This window comes from Cyrtonyx montezumae, unplaced genomic scaffold, assembly GCF_038088225.1.
Source record: "Cyrtonyx montezumae isolate F1298 unplaced genomic scaffold, pur_monq_1.0 scaffold_17, whole genome shotgun sequence".
NCBI lineage: Eukaryota > Metazoa > Chordata > Aves > Galliformes > Odontophoridae > Cyrtonyx > Cyrtonyx montezumae.
The window spans coordinates 20351918-20369011 of record NW_027071903.1 but is presented as its reverse complement, the minus strand read 5'-3'; the positions used below and the strand labels follow the sequence as shown (position 1 = coordinate 20369011).

General features: G+C 54.7%; 1 protein-coding gene across 1 annotated transcript; it reads left to right on the top strand.

Annotated features, from left to right (window-relative positions):
* Nucleotides 1-9214: 9214 nt before the first annotated feature.
* LOXL1 (lysyl oxidase like 1) lies at nt 9215-15953 on the top strand. Its single transcript, XM_065733636.1, has 6 exons — nt 9215-10253; nt 14437-14545; nt 14951-15088; nt 15414-15570; nt 15657-15752; nt 15834-15953. Exons 1-6 carry the CDS (start codon nt 9215-9217, stop codon nt 15951-15953), a joined length of 1659 nt encoding a protein of 552 aa, XP_065589708.1.
* Nucleotides 15954-17094: the final 1141 nt, after the last annotated feature.

Below are 17094 nucleotides of genomic sequence, written 5' to 3'. Positions count from 1 at the left end.
CCGCTCTGGGTAGCTGTGAGATGGTTGAAAGTGGAAATAATCAAACTTTCACTTCCAGAGTTTCCAGCCAGACACAGGGTGTTGATTGTGTATTTCTTGTGCGTGCCTCGTGGCTCCGAACTGCTGCATTGAGACATCAGATCTCCCTAGGTGACGATTTAGAGGGGTGTCAAAGGAGACCAGAGGGGTGGAACATCTTTGTGCAAGGAAAGTTAAATAACCTGGTGCTTATCAGCGTAGGGAAGGGATGACAGATGGGAGCTGTGGCAGAGGTCTATAAAAACCTGAGCAGCAGGGAAGGGCAAGCAAGGAGCAATTATTCTTCCTTACAATGTAAGAAACAGAAGACATTCGGTGAAAGAAGTTTTAAAACAAAGACAGGTCTCGTTTGCACCGCACATAATTCAGCTCTCTTGAGTCAGAGGTGCAGATCCAAGGTGGAAGTAGACAGATGTGGATGGTGAGAAGGAGGCAAAAGCTGAAATCTCATTGAAATGTTTTGAGCTCAGCCCTTTTCCCCGAGCACACATTTATGTGATGGCCTCTTCTGGCCCAGCACCACTTGACATGTACAAGTCCCCATCTCTCTGGCTACACTTCAGAGAGTCATACCTCGGCCAAGCTCATCCCCCAGGTCTGCAAGATACTGAATGCACTTCTGGTCCTGTGCACAAGGTGAGGGTCTGGCTAGAAAGGGCTCTGATTCCCCTCTCTGTGTATTGGTACTGAGATGACCAGGTGTGAAGGACATGGTGAGGAATGATGTGGTGATCTCTGGAGCTTTTCCTTCCTATGTTAAATAATTAGGAAAGTGCCTCTTTTTTTTCCCACTGTTTTTCTTTTTTTTTTTTTTCCATTAATACGTTTGGAAGTGGTGAGGCTTCTGGGGTGACGGAGTTCTCCTCTATCACTACTCTCCAAGCTTCTTGGTATCACTCTGGGGTAGCTGGCAGGTGTATGGCCTTGGTCCTCCTCAGGCTTTGCTCTATCAACCAATCCAAGGAGATAAACTGCAGATTAAAAGGGTCTTCTATTAGACCCCTAATGACAGGCACTGACACCTCTGAGATCCTTTGTCAGGATGGTTTCCCCAGATGGGATTACATTCCCCCTACACCCCAGAGGTTGGTTGTCTGCTGGGTCGCTCCCCCCTCCAACTCTGAAATTATGATTGAGCCTAAGATTTATTCTTTTTAATTAAGATTGAGAGGTTGGAACTCCGGGGTGCACCAGCCTCAGGAAGAAGGACAATTATGCAGCAATTACACAGCCTTGTAATCACATTATACACGGAATATAGACTGAGATCTACCAAAGCCAGTGTAAATAGGTCATCTGCAAACGCAGATCTGGGAAAAAAATCAGCTTTCCAGCTCCACCTCAGTTCAAGAGCTGGGCATCAGCACCAGTGCCGTGCTTCCCAAGGAACTGCATTGCTGATGGATGGTTTGTTCCAACGGATGCACAGATGCCAGTTCTGAGGGTATTCACTCTCCTCGCCTGGTTTGCATCCCCTTATTTCCTCCTCTCTGACCCTTTCTAATTAGCAGTGCTAACCCTCTGTGCTTGCCTTTTATCCTCTGCTAAAAGTAGGCTTGAGCCAGAATAAAGGGGAGATGTTGGCTCGGGGATGAGTTATGATATCGGGATCAATAGGAGCTGTGCTGACACTAAAAAACTTAGTTTTCCCCCATGTTTCACTGGGAGAAAACACACATTCTTGATGAAATATCATCCCTTCGCCTAGCAAGGCTCTCCACTTATCCTCATTTGGCACCTCTTCCTTGCTGCCTTTTTTTTCCTTATTCTTTTCTCACAGTTTACAAATTAGTCAGCTTGAACTGCTGAGGAAGAATTGATTTTATGGTGAAACGCTTTAATTTCCCCCCCCCACACACCCCACATTTTTTTTAGGCCTCTAAAAACATCTTTTCCTTTCAATAAAGCAGTCGGGCGAGCTCTGAGACGAGCACAGACACCCTGTCACACTTGCAGAGAGCTGTGAAAACAGTCTGCTTCCTCCTTGCTGGGCTGGGAGTGAGGATTGTCACTGTCTGGCCCTAAGTGCTGTGTGTAAGGCTGGGCTGGGCTTTTGGCAGTGTGATCTCTTGCACCCTTCCACAGATCCATGGGTCTCATCTCACTTTGGGATCCAAGGAAGGGAAGGTGGGGGAGAGGATGCTGGATCCTCCACTGTTCACTTTTTGCATTGCTCTTAAAGGAAAATGCAACCTGGGGTTAACTACAGGAAAGTCTCCCACTGAGGCAGGTAATAAATCATAGAATAATTTGAGTTGGAAGGGACCCTTAAAGACCATCAGTCCAGCTCTCCTGCAGTGAACAGGGACACCTACAGCTCCATCAGGTGCTCAGAGCCCCGTCTAGCCTGACTTCAAGTGCCTCCAGGGTCAGGGCATCCGCCAAGGGCAGGAAGCATTGAAGCCACTTGCCCAAATAGAATGACTTGGATCACCATTTTCACAAGCATCCAGCAATGGTGGTGCCAAAGATGATTCATCCCACTAGGGTCCATCCCACTAGGATATCCAAAATGCCACAGAGTCATAGAATCATCGAATCACCACAGTTGGAAAAGACCTCCATGATCATCCAGTCCAACCATCCACTTACCACTAACATTTCCCCACTAAAACATGTCCCTTTAGTACAACATCTCACGTGTTGTCTTCTCCAGCACATGGCATCCTTCATGTGACTGGAGGCATAGGAATTCATCACCAGCTACAACCATAGCTGCAAGGATGTTTCCCCTAATCCCATTGTCTGCAGCAGGACCAGAGCTACCCCGGGTCGCTGCTGGTTGAGATAACTGGGGATGGGTGGTGGTGGCAAGGTGGGATCTCTTGGGCTGAACTGTTACCTGATTCAGCCCCAGTGCACCCCGTTGGAACCAGATGATCTCTGACATCCCTTCCAACCCACGTTACTCTATGATTCTATGATCTCTGCATGCCTAATATGCTCCCAACCGCTCCAACTGGTGTCCGTTTTCTACCTCTTTTCTCATCCCCAACTGCCACATTTGACATGGAACTGCTCCAGCATCACCTGCAGCCATCAGCTTCACAGCAACAGGCCAGGTGACCAAAAGGGAGGGAACTGTATATAGAAAGGAGGAGATGGAGATGCCATTAGAGAGAAGCTGGGAGTTGGGAGAGCACCTCTGGGCCCATTTTGGGGGGATGAAAGGAGTTTACTTCAGTGAATAGCATTATTATATTCAGGCTCCCATTTAGGTTGCTCCAAGTTGTACAACAAAAGGAATATTAAATGATATTGCAAAATTCATGTTTCAAATCAATGTAACCTGCATAAATCATCCCATCCTAGGCAAGAGGGTATGGTTTGCTCTCTTCAAAGTGCCTTCCTCTAGCTGAATTGATGCTTTAGAAATGAAACAAGCTGTCTCCAGCTGAGGAAGACCTTGGACAGAATATCACGCCTTCAGCCTATGCATCTCCTCAATCTCTTATTTCTTCAGAACTGGGTTTTCCAGAAGTTTCCTATCTCCCATTGGAGGGGAATGTAGGGTTTATTGGCACCTTGGCTCGCTTAAGATGGTGGGACCCAAGGCAACCTGAGCCCTTTCCACTCACTCTGAAGCACTTGCTTCCATTATTCAGATGGAAAACGCCCCTTCTCTCCAGAGTATAACAGCTGGATTTTGTCTTTTATCTCCATCCCACCAGATCTGGGCCAGCTGTCCCCAGTTCCCCAGCTCTGCTTAGCATGCAGCTGCAGGTCCGTGCTGTGCTGGAGCTCAGTTTCTCCAAAAATCCCAGCTCTCAAGGTGAATTTTGCAGCCGAAACAAGAACAGACCAACAGAACCCAGGCTGGCAACTCCCTCCCTGCCCCACCGCTCCAAGATCCTCCTTTTGTCCCTAAAATAAAGCTCAGTTTCTGACCAGGGTTTGCAATTTTCTCATCTTCCAGAAGCAGAAGGCTCCAGCGAGCTTGAGGAACTCATCCATCCTTCCCCACGCTGGCAGATGGAGCAGAAAACCTGCTGATATATTCAAGGTCCTAATAAGTTTTGAAGCGGGCAGTGGATATTAATATGGAACAGGAGCGCACCGTCCCCGCTGACCAGCTTTTATCACCCCAGACACATCTGCTGATGCAGAGCTATTTGTTTTGCAAGAGATGCTCCCTGGGCAGGGATCAGAGAGCTGGAGCTAATGCAGGCTGAAGGGCTTCATTCTGGGGATGAGGAGGAGGAGTGGAAGAGGAGGATCGCTGGATGGACCAGAATTTGTCTTTCTGCAGGAGGAAAATGAAGGGCGTGGGGTTCCCCGTCTCCTTGATCCTGGAGGCCATGTCTGTCTTCACATTTGGGTTTTGCTGCCAGCAAGGAAGGGCTGGCAGAGGGCAGAGCTAAGAATGGCTTCTCATGATTATATCAGCCACTGTGCGTGGCAGGGCGTAATGGTGAAGCTCTTGTTTGCTTTCCTAAGTGTAATTGCCCTCGGGAGACAATGTAGACCATCCTCTTCCAGATCCCCATTGCAGCCCATCATAAACCGGGTTTCCCTTTATCCCTGAGCAAACCCAGAGTGAAAAAAAAATGCCTTTTCTTGCCCTAACCCTGCAAAAGCTTCTCACCCTTACAAACAGCTGCATTTTCAGCAGTGCACTGGAGGCACTTGCCGGGCTCCTGATTTACACAGACCTGACTGAGGGATTGTACTGAAATGGATTTGTTAGTATTAATTACGCCGCGTCCCTGCTGAGATTTTTAACAAGATTATGCTTCCCGAGCGTCGCTGCTTCGCTTCTCCTCCTACTCCTTCCTTTCCATTTCAAAGCACGGTGCGTGCAGCAGGATTTATTATTTTGTTCCCTCAGTAGATGTTGGTGAGGGGGAAGCGAGCAGGAGCTTCTGGGGTCCAGCACTTTGACTGGGGCATGGTTGATGGGGTAGAAACACCCCATGACTGCAACCATAGGAAAGCTCAGCCCTTCCGTGGGAAGTGCTTGGTCTCCTGCACAGATGGCTTTCCACTGCTTCCAGTTTCACTGGGAGGGTGGGAATCCACCGGAGATGGACTGTTTCCAGCTTTCTAAAGCCCTAAGGGATGGGGCACCCCTCCTGGAGCTGTCCCACAGAAAGAAAGGCATCTTGTGGGATAACCGGTGAATATGAAACTCTGGATCCATGTGCTATCCCCTCCATCCACTGAAAACCCATCAGTTTCCCCTTCTTTTAATGCTCTGACTGCTTCAGTGCCAGCCAGTAAGACCCAAAGATATGTCATATATTTACGCCAGATGGCACAGCTGCCACCATTCCCCACCACGGCCCTCAAACTCAGGGTTCCCAAAGAGATGATCCCACTTGAAGCTCACCCTGTCCCACACCTACTGGAACTCCACCACGTCCCAGAGTTAGGGGACAACCTCCTGCCTTGCCTTGGTTCAGTGAGCCCCACATCCAGTGCTCAGATGTTAAGGGACTGAAATACAGACTGAGAATGAGGCGTGGCATCTTGGAGATCCACCATATTCCCATCTTGTCCTTCACCCCGTCCCAATGGTTGGAGCTCTGCTCCACCCCAAAACGGAGCCCTGTGCCCCACTCCATCCTCCTTCCCCTTGTAGCCACAAAAGCCCGCAGATCTGCAGGAAGAGGGGCTTGCTTTTAACAAAACAAAGCTGAACTTGTGCTTACACCAGAAATTCCCCGACCTCACAGGGTTCTTTTTCTCCGTAGGATTAGCGAGGTTAGTCAATGAGCGTGATCCGATTTGGGGTTGATGCTATTCTTGGCCGGGTTTAGACACCGTGGCACGGGCGGATTCACGGCGCGAGGCAGCTTTTGTGGGATAAACGGGAGCATACTGGTAATCAGCCTTGTACCAGCTGGGAGCCAACCTAAACGGCTTACGGGGACGAGCGTTGCGCTCACCAGAGCTGTCCTCATGGGGTGCCGGGTGGTTTCGGTGGGGTCCCCCCGCGTGGGACAGGGAGAAACAAATTTTCACTTCTAGAGGTGTAGAAAGTGGGATCTGAGTGTCTTGATGCTGGAAGAAAAAGGTGTTTGAACCCCAGTGCCCCCATGCACAGTGTGCTGTGCCCCCCTAATATCACCACATCCGGAGCTGCCCCTCACTTCATCCTGGTGACCAAATAAGCTGAACCGTGCGAGTTTCCCCACTCCCACCCCCCCCCCACGCCCAGAGAGCATTTCTCTTTTTTTCCCCAGACAGTTCCCGTCGCGTTTTTCAATTGCTCTTAATGGAGATGTCCATCACGGGGCACATTAACCCAGATATGATTCCAAGCATAGAGATGCACTAATGACCATTTAACCCATGTACGTAGCCCGCCTGGCTGAAGACTGATTTTCTTCCCTCCCTCCATTTTTCCTTCTCTTTTAACCCCGGGGAGGCCCGGGCCAGCCGGTGGATAGCTGTTTATTTTGAGCAGGGCACAAAGACCTCTTTTAGGAGTAAGTGCTGCGGTCCTACCGCTGCATTATGGAGCAGAAAGCACAGTAATACTCAACCAATTACGCTAATGCTGCTTATTTGCTCTTGTTACAGAGCGTAATTGCTCACCCAGAAGCTATTAAATTAGATAAGAGCAGAACAAACAAAACTATTCATTTTATTTGCTATATGTTTATACACCTACCACTCCGGAGCAAGCAGGCACCACGCTCAGTGGCATGGATTCCTCCTGCAAGCGAGATGGAGGCGTACTGAGGAAAGCAATGAAGGTTGGGGGACCCCACTGAACCCCCATAGTGACCCCACAGATGCTGTCACCAGTGGCTTTGGCCGTCCCTTCGGGTGAGGGCAGGGGGGACACTGGGAGGACTGGGAAGCCCGCAGTTGCCATCTGGGAGGAGGGCTGGAAACCACCGAGTCTTGCATAAAAACTTAGGGGAAAGTCCTTTGTAAGTGAAATCAGTGCTTCTTTTTGCCCGAGTGGGATGCAGAGATCGGAAGGGAGCCTGGCACGGCTCTGTAATATTGGGAAACCCTCACAGTTTAAGCAAGCATCGATCCAAACCATGCCGGAAAACGTATCGATGGGAAAATGGTGTGGAACCGGTGATCCTCGCAGCTGGTTTGGTTCTTCAGGGAGAGGTAAAGGAGGTGAGGAGGGGACTGGTGGGACACCAAGGCAGGGTGGCCGTCCCCACCCAAGTGTGGGCTGCTGGCACCATCTAGTGGGTGCTGCCCCCCCACCCCCCCACACCCCGTGCTGTGGTGTCACCGCCTCCACTGGTGGCCCGGGGTTCTGCCTGGGGACAGGCTCATGGCCACCCCACTGGGGACGTGGGGTGGGATCCTGTGTCCGCCAGTGAAAGAGATGGGGATGTTATCCCTAATGCCACAGTGCTGCCACATGGACGATGTGACAGAGCTGCTGGCTCTCGTGGGGGTGCGTTTGTGCTTGAAGGGGGGACAGCGAGCTGTGTGGGACACCCCAGGATGGGGTACTGGAGTCCAGGGGGTGCCTGAAGACAACCAAGGGGGGTAAGCCTGCTGTGGGGCTGTGTGCCTCCAGCCTGGCTGTGTGCAGGGCTGGGCTGGGGAGCAGCTCACATCCCCACGTCCCCACATCCCCCCATCTCCACAACACCACATCCCCACAACCCCACACAGAGCCATAGGACATGGGGACGCAGCAGGGGGAGGCTGGGCTGAGCTTCCCGTCCTGGCGAGCCGCTGCCTATGACATCAACTCTGGTATTTCCAGTCCCTGCGGGGAGAAGGGAGGAGCGCAGAGGAAATGAAAGAAATGGGGGGGACACAGCTGTGAGGGGACCCACGGGTCGCTTCTGTGCCCATGGTGGTGCCCAGTGCCGGAGTGAGCCCTGATAGGGCGTGCATCCCCATCCGTCCCTGTGCTGGCCCCATATTCTGGGCAGGGGTGGAAGGGAGGGATAAAAGGAGAAGAGGAAAAAAATCTCCACGTGGAAAACGCACGGCCCTACAGCCGGGACTTAAAGCAACAGAGAAGCGGGGATGGGGCCATGGGTGCCTCTCCTTCCCCTAGGGGCGACGGGATGAACATCTGCAGGAGTCCCCAGATTGATTCAAAAGGGGAAAAGCTCCACTCGGGGCGTGGTGGAAGTCTGAGAGGGTATCCTGCCCCTCACCCCACTGTTAGGCTTGCGGTGCTGGTGGGGTCTTAGAGTCCACATCCCTCTTTCGGGGCCGTTTCACAGTGGTTTCCTCCAACCCTGAAGTCTGCAGGGTTGGACTCAGAATGCTGGGGTGGCGTGAAGGCAGAGGGTGAAAATACCACTGTGGCTTTTGATCCAGATTAGAAACCCTGGCATTCCTTTTGATTTAGGGGATATATGGTAGGGGGGCTGGGGGTGGGTTATGCTTCGAGGGGAGCAATAGTTTGGGGAGGGTGTACTGGGGAGGGGGGTGTTGGTGGGGGAATATTTGAGAGTGTTTGAGGGTGGGGGTGTATTTGGGGTGATGTTTGGGGTGCAGATTTAGGGAGAGGGGATTTGGGGAGGGGAGACTTTAGGGATGTGTATGGAAAGAGGGTTTTAGGAGAGAGCATTGAGGGAGTATTTGGGGGGAGTGTTCTGGGAGAATGGATACTGGGGAGGGGCGTTTGGTGGGGGGTACGTGGGAGGGGGGTTATTCGGGGTGTGTTTGCACAAGGCGTATTTGGGGAGGGGATATTCGGGAGGGGATATTCAGAAGGGGATCTTCGTGGGTTCATACTGGGGACGGATATTTGGCAGGGAGTGCTTGCCGGGGGGGAGGTGGGACATTTGGGAGAGCATTTGGGAGCAAAGGCATTTGAGAAGGGGTGGTGGTGTGGGGGTGGGGGGCGGTATGGATATAGGGGGGAGTGCTATCGGGGGAGGTCCCGAGGTGCGGGCCGGGATCTGGGATAGGGACGCTCCACATCTGGGAGAAGGACACTTCAGATCCTAAATAGGGACACCCAGACCACTCCACATCTGGGAGAAGGACACTTCAGATCCTAAATAGGGACACCCAGACCACCCCCGCCCCCCCGCCCTCCGACCGCTGCCGGAGGGGCGGGGGCGGAGGAGGTGCTTAGGACCCGGCGTCGCCCCCCTCCCCCCCGAGCGCCCGCCGAGCCGAGCCGAGCCGAGCCGAGCGGCGCCGAGCCGAGCCGAGCCCAGCCGAACCGCTCCGGGGATGGGCAGAGGCGGCGGGCCGGGGGCCGGGGGCCGCTAGCGGGGCGGCCATGGGGCTCCGCGGGGCTTGGGGGCTGTGGGCGGTGCTGAGCTGCGCCGTGTGCCTGCTGGCGGCCGGGCAGGAGGCGGCGGGCGGCGGCGGGGAGCCGTGGCGGCAGCTGATCCAGTGGGAGAACAACGGGCGGGTGTACAGCCTGCTCAACAGCGGAGCCGAGTACGTGCCGCCGGGCCCCGAGAGGCCGGGGGGGACCCGCCTGGTGCTGGGCCGGGGCGGTGTTAGACGGCAAGTGGCCCCGATCCGCAGCGCCTCGGAGACGGTGCGAGGCCACACGCGGCACCCGTTCGGCTTCGGGCAGGTGCCCGACAACTGGAGGGACGGGCCGGTGGGTGACGGCGGCGGGGCTGCGCACAGAGCGAGGGCACCGCGACCGCGGCAGCCTTCCTCCTCCTCGTCCTCCTCCTCTTCTTCCTCCTCCTCGTCGGCCGCGTCCTTCGCCTACGCGGCCGCGGGGCACGCAGCCTACCCGCAGCCGCCCTTCGAGCAGCACGAGGCGGCCCCGAGGGCTTACGACGAAGCCTACACGTACTACCGGGGCGGTGGTGGCGGTGGGGTGGCGGTGGCGGCGGCGGGGGCCGGAGTGCTGTACCCCTTCCAGCCCCGAGCCCGCTACGAGGACTACGGGGAGGAGCAGAGCCCTTACAGAGCTCAGGGCTTCTACCCCGAGCGGCCCTACGTCGCCCCGCAGGACGGCCTGGACCGTCGCTACTCGCACAGCCTCTACCACGATGCTGGGACGGTGTCTGAGCACAGCACGGCCGATGCGTATGGCACCAATCAGCGCGGCGCGATTGTCACCAACGATAACCTCCAGCCGCCCGTCGGGTCCCAACCGGTGAGCGGGACGGCCTACGGGAACCAGTACCAGCCCTACGAGGCGCAGCCGCCGTTCCGGGCACTAGAACCCTACGGGGCGGTGCGTCCTGATGTCTTCGTGCCCGCCAGGAACCCCGAGGTGGCACAGGTTGTCCCCGATAGCCAGGCACGGCTCAGCGTGGGCAGCGTCTACAGGCCCAGCCACGGAGGACGGGGTGAGTCGTGGGGTGACATGGGGGCTCTGGGGGTGCTCCTCGCTCTCGGAAGTCTTCAGGGTCTTCGCACCGATGTCTGGTGGTGGTCGCACTGCTGGGGATGTTGTCCTGGTGCGGTGGATGAGGGTGGACCAGGAGCTGAGGGGCTGTCGGAGACCCTGCGTGATTTGGGAAGGGTGGGCTGGGTGGTGAAGGATGGAGAGGTGTGTGTCCCAGTGGGGCCAGGCATGGGGTGGTTCTGTGTCATGTTCCAGATCCTACTGTGTCCATGGGGCGAGTTGATGCCATGTCACAGGTCCTGCTGTGTCTATGGGGTTGGTCTGTGCCATGTCCCAGGTCCTACTGTGTCCATGGAGTGGGTTGATACTGTGTCCCAGGTCCTGCTCTGTCTATGGGTTTGGTCTGTGCCATGACACAGCACCTACTGTGTCCACAGAGCGCATCAGTCCCCTGCTTCAGGCTCTCCTGTGCCCATGGGGTTGGTCTGTGCCATGCCCTAGGTCCTACTGTGTCCATGGGGTGGGTTGATGCCGTGGGGGTTGGTCTTTGCCATCCTACATCTTTGGGGTGCATGTGGGCTAGGGTTCTGCTGTGTTAGTGGGTTGGTTGTGTGCCTAGGTCCCCCTGTGTTTGTAGGGTGGTTTCATGGAGAAGGTGTGTGCCATGGGATGGGGACATGCTGTGCTCCTGGGGTGGCTGTGTGCCGTGTCCCTGCTCACCCTACCCCCATGGGGTTGACGTGTGCTGCATCAGCCCCAGCCCTCGAGGGAGACGTGCAGCAGAAGTCCCGGCCGGGACGCCGCAGCTACGTGCCCTACTGACCCCAATACTGATGAAATCCTGTGGCTTTGGGCTGAGCCATACCGAGAGCATTTCACTCTGAAGCACTGCTTGAGGAGCAGCAGCCTGGGGGATCTGCTTCTTGCCCATCCCATGGGAAACCCTCCTCAGCTGGAGCCTCTGACTCAGCTGACCCCATAACATCCAGCCCGGCCCTGGTTTCTGGGAAAAGCTGATCTCTGAGGGATCCTCCTCGGAGAAGCCGTGCTTCGTCCCGGCCCCATTGCGTGCAAACAAGTAAACACAGCGTGAGTGGCCAGCCTGGGTCAGCGAGAGGTCTGGGCAGCCCTGCAGGAGATGTGTGGGAAAGGGTTTGAGGTGGCAACCCTCAGTCGTAAATAAAAATGAGGAATTGAGATCAGCACAGCTACCAAGGGAAGTAGGATCGGTGACACGACCTTGGGGGCCACCCCGCTGCTGCTCGGCCTCTCCTTGGGGGTCACCTATCACCTGCGGAGCCGCCCTCCCTTAATGGCTCCCAACTTCTGGGAGCAGAACCAAGTGTTAATTATGCTCCTAATCTCCTCAAACACCCCTAATCCCTCCTGGCTCCTCGAGGAATGCTCGGCATTCACTGCTGGCTGGGCCACCTGGGGGTGAGCGGAGTAGTCCCGTGGCCATACCTTTATCCAGGTGGATGGGAAGGGCTGAGAGCGGCCTCTCCCCATCCCAGCCAGTGTCCTGGATGGACCCAGCAGGAACCCCACATCACTCCAAGCTGGCACGTTTGGTCTGTTATCCCAACCCCATACCTGGAGCCGCTTCCTCCGGCGCTGGGAAGAGCGAGGCTGTGCCAGGAGGCTGTGGAAAATTCCACCCTCCGAGGGCACGCGAGGCTCTGTGGTCCCTCCAGGACCACACTTCGTATGGGCAGCACGGAACAAAGGGCTGATTTTATGGCTTTGACCTCGTCCCCTTCTGGCCCTCTCCGAAGGTGAAAGCAAGCCGTGTCTGCATGTATTCTTGTCCGCTTGTGGTACCGAAAACATGAACTTTCTAAAACAGAAACAACCCACACCTCCTCCTCCTTTCTTCCTCCTAATTCGTTCCTATAATCCCAGACAGATGATTTTGTGTGCTTGCTTTTGAGCCTCTCCTCGAGGCCATGGTTTCTCTACCTGCGGGAAGCATTCGGGATCACAAGCGCAGAGCGGGCGTCTCTTCGGGTGAATGTTGCAGAGCAGTGAGTCAGCTCCTATGAAGTCAAAGTTGGCCAAGGCATCTGGCCATCTTTGCAGACAGAAGAGAGGGAAGGATCTCATTTTTGGTTGATTTTTTTCTCTTTCTTTGGCACCGCCTCTTGCTTTCCAGCTTCGTGCCCTCGAGGTGTGCGGGTTGGTCGTTCACTGGGATGGGAGCTCCCTGCAGAGGATGCTCGGGTTGGGATGTGTGGGGAGGGGGTGCCGGGCTCCTCCTGCCTCCACATGGCTCCCATTAGCTTTATTTTCCCTGGATCATGTGTTTATATATGGGTCACTTAGCAACTGCTGGGCCCAGCACGTTCCTCCCCACATCCCACTGCTTACGGTGAAACCCGTGGCCCCAAACTCTTTGCCTGGGGCGATGCCCCCCAGCGCCCATTCTGCAGATGGACAAACTGGGGCAGGAGCAGTTGGGATGGATATGGGATTCCTACGTCTTTCAGGTCTCTTTTGCCAGGTTGGATCCTGCTTTCTCCAAGTGGTGGAGGCGCCCCATCCCAGGCCGGTGGGGGCACCCAGCCCAGTGTGGGTTGGAGCCAGGGGGCCTTGAAGGTCTCTTCCACCCCAACCATTCTGTGCTGCTCCCTTGCAGGGGGTGCTGGGGGAAGCAGCCAGCCCTGCTCCCTGCATTCAGGCTCATAAAAGCGGGTTTCTTTCTGGCTAAGCCCTGCACACCTGCACAAACAGCGCAGTGGGGAGCAGGCCTGGCTTGGTATTATTCTAATTTTCACGGTGCATGAGAAGGAAATCTTCTCTGGCAGCTCCCTGGGCAGGCGGAGAGGCAAAGGGGAGGAGAGGAAAAACAAACATTTTCTTGCTGTGGTTGTCCCTTTTTGGAGGCAGGAGTAGGGGGCTGCCAGGTCCGGGCTTGCAGGAGGTGGAAAAGAGCTTGGTCAGCAGAAAGGAGGATCTGGCCGAGCTGCTTGGGGTGTTCAGTGCCCACAAATGGGGTGGGATGGTGACCCTGCAATAACAGCAGGGCCGGCAGCGCTTCCAGGGGGGGGGGAAATCCTCACTGGGAAAGGAGTCGGGTTTCTCTGCTGAGCGTCCAAGAAGTTATTATAAACAACAGCACAGAGGAAGAGTTATTCTGTAAATCAGGACAAACGTTCATCTCCCAGCATCTCATAACGGGACAGGCACCAACTGTGGATGCTCAGCCCTGAAACGCAGCTCAGCCACCCCATAGGGTCTCGTTTGGGCTCCATTGTGTTATTAGTTTAATTTTTAAAGGGAAAACTCCCTTCAGCCATCCTGCTTCTCCCCTCACCCCGCAGACCCCCCTGGGCATTACATCAGCAGCAATGACCAAGCAGCGGGGCAGGAAACGAGCTCCAATGGAGTGACGTGATCCCTCGAGGGAAGCCAGGCTGGGAAACAAGAAGGCATTGTTCTTCTTGCCCATGGAAAAAAAAAGGAAAATAAAGGGGGGGGGGGAATGGGAAGGAAAAAGTACAACATGCTGGACAGTCTTGGTGCAAAGGGAGGAGCTGGACTGGCTTTTGGGTAGGGATGGGGAGGATGAGGGTGAGAATGGGAATGGAGATGGGGTTGAGAACAACGAAGATGAGAACTGGGATGGAGATGGGGATGGGATGGAGTCTAGGGATGAAAACAGTGCAGATCAGGATGGGAATGGGGATGGAGAGAGACGGGAGTGGAGATAGGGGTGAGAAAGGATGAAGGTGAGGATGGAGATGAGAACTGGGATGGGAATGCGGATGAGGATGGAGATTAAGATAAGAATGATGAGGATAAGGATGAGGATGAGCTAGCTAGCTCACAGGAAGGAGAGAGGCCGAGTGTTGGTTGTCAGAGCACAGGGCAGGGCTTTGCTTTGCAGAGGGTTGCAATGAGAGAAACTGAGGCATGGAGCACCTGGAGAGCGTACCCCCACCCATCCTTGAACTGCATCCCCTTGATGGCCATATCCAAAGGCACTTTTGGGGTCAGCACACTGCTGATCTCAGAGGTGCTATTGGGACCTGGAGGTGTTGAAGGTTGTCTTTGGGTTGAAGTACTGGCTTGGCACGATGCTCTTGCTCCTGCTGACCTCTGTAGTGGCTTTGAAAACCAAAGGCACCACCACTGCTGCATCTGTCTTTCTGCTTGCAAACCACAAAGCTGTGTGTCTCCCACAGGTCTCCCCGATCTTGTGCCCGACCCCAACTATGTGCAGGCATCCACCTACGTGCAGCGAGCTCACCTGTATTCACTGCGCTGCGCCGCCGAGGAGAAGTGCCTGGCCAGGTAGGGCATGGGGTGGGCACACACTGAGCCTAACATCTCAGGGGTGCTGGGTGTCACAGCACCCAGGGGACTGAGGGAGAGGAGGATCCTGTGCTGGTGCTCCGGCCAAGGGTGGTGATGGGGTGGTGATGGGGGGGCTTGGCTCAAAATGTGGGCAAGAGGATGGAGGGTGAAGGATGGGTGGTGAAAGATGGTGGGGAAGATGAAGCATAATGGAGAAGGATGAAGGACAGGATGGAGGATGAAGGGTAAAAGAGAAGGAGGATGGAGAATAAAGGAAGAACTGGATGAGTGAAGAAGGATAGAAATGGAGAAGGATGAAAAATGGAGCAAGGAGCATGGAAAAGGGGGAGAGGGGAAAAGGGGAAAGGGAAAGGAACCATCTCCAACTTCCACTTTCCCCAGCACTGCCTACACCCCTGAAGCCACAGACTATGACGTGCGGGTGCTCCTGCGGTTCCCACAGCGGGTGAAAAACCAGGGCACAGCTGACTTCCTGCCCAGCCGTCCCCGGCACAGCTGGGAGTGGCACAGCTGCCACCAGTGAGTTGAGGACACCCACGTGTCCCCGCTGCCTGTCCCCTGTGTGTCTTCTGCTCCATTCTGCATCTTCTGTGCTTTACTAACAGCATTTTCCCTTGGTTTTCTGGCTTGCTTCATCTCTTTGCTGCTCCAGGGTCTTTGTGGGGGTTCTGCTTGCTCTGCCTCTGCTCCAGGAGCCACCAAAGCTCTCTGACTAACGTCACCACTTGGTGCTGGCACAGACGTGGGGTTGTTGCAGGGCCACTCCTAGCCCCAAAACCCACATTTGTGGAGGGGAAGGCATGACTGGCAGGGGCACGGTCACCCCACTCCCTCCCACCTGCAGGCACTACCACAGCATGGATGAGTTCAGCCACTACGACCTGCTGGATGCCACCACAGGCAGGAAGGTGGCTGAGGGCCACAAGGCCAGCTTCTGCCTGGAGGACACCACCTGTGATTTCGGCAACCTGAAGCGCTATGCCTGCACCTCCCACACCCAGGTGGGCTGGGGTCACGCGGCTCGGGATGCAGCAGGGCTTGTGAAGATGCTCAGGGCCAGCCCCCATACCCGTTTCCCTTCCTGCAGGGCTTGAGCCCCGGGTGCTATGACACCTACAACGCCGACATTGACTGTCAGTGGATCGATATCACAGACGTGCAGCCAGGGAATTACGTCCTAAAGGTGATAGAGGGGTTTTTAGGTGCATTGGGAGGGTCTTCTTTACCATTTATTCATTTTTATATGGGCTTTTTCCTCATTTAGGTCCAAGTGAACCCCAAATACATCGTCTTGGAATCAGACTTCACCAACAACGTGGTGCGGTGCAACATCCACTATACCGGCCGCTACGTCGCCACGACAAACTGCAAGATCTCCCAGTAAGGAGCTCTCTGTCCTCTGCTCTGAGTTTATCCTTAAGGTGGTAGAGAAGATGGGATGGGGGGGTTAATTCTTTTAATCACTTTTGGTTGGTTTTGGCCAAAGTTTAGGTGTGGGTTAATGCCATGCTAGTATCATTCCCACTTGTTACGTGGCATTCCTTCTGCTTTCTTGTTATTTTGGAGAAAAAGCAAAGCTGTAGTGCGTATTTTAATCAAATTAATCCTTCCACCTTTAAAATCAGGTTTATCAGCTCCAAATAATTACGTTGCTCCTTACAGATCTTGAGCCGAGCAGGGCTGGAGGGATGGCACCAGCACCCACCCAGGCTCCTCCAGTGCCCCACGAGCCCAAAACCACCTCGAAACACCACCCTGACTGCTTCATATTATCCAGAGAGAAGCGAGAGTGACTATTTGAAATATTTTTATACTTTTCTTTAACCCGCGTTTTCTGATGGAAGCTGATGATAAGCTTTAGCTGGAATAACAGAAGGCTTGCTACCGGGCTGGCAGATCGCATGTTTAGCAATAGGGAGCTCGGCAGTTTAAACCTTTGTGTATTTCGTGGGGCTTAGGGCAACACCACGTCCCCCACCCCACCTCTCCCAGCTGGACAAAGACAGCAAAGATTTGGATGTGCTTCCCCAGAAACTTGGGCTCCGTGCACAGCCCTCAGGACAACAGGGCGTCCGGTTTATTATCGAAATCATTATTTTCACAAGCTGTACAAAGCAAACAAACAACAACGGGAACGGAAACCATTAAAACACGTTGCTTCGGACTTTTTCTGCTCATTACGCGGGCTCGGCGCTAGGTGGCGCTGGTGGGTAGCGACGGGAAAGGGGCGTGGCCTGGAGTGGCTCTTCACCTCCCGCCCACCTCCGGGGGGCGGGTCTACTTGGAGAGCTTCAGGGCGGGGATTGGTCGGGCGCGCGGGATTGATAGGAGGCGCTGTGAAGGGGCGGGGCTATTTAGCGCGCCTTTAAGGTGCCCTGTGAGGGCGTAGCTCGGCGCAGAACACAGGGCAAAAAGCTGTACACCCTGCCACCCCCGGCAAAATCAGAGCTGCATGTGATCGTTTATAAACGTTTTATTAAAGCTCAGCGTACAAATACCTCTTCCCTTAACACTGGTCTCAGAGA

Coding starts and splice junctions, on each gene's coding strand:
- LOXL1 (XM_065733636.1), top strand. CDS start 9,215: ATGGGGCTCCGCGGGGCTTGGGGGCTGTGGGCGGTGCTGAGCTGCGCC. Junction 14,546..14,950: donor GAGGAGAAGTGCCTGGCCAG/GTAGGGCATGGG, acceptor CACTTTCCCCAG/CACTGCCTACACCCCTGAAG. Junction 15,571..15,656: donor CCTGCACCTCCCACACCCAG/GTGGGCTGGGGT, acceptor CCCTTCCTGCAG/GGCTTGAGCCCCGGGTGCTA.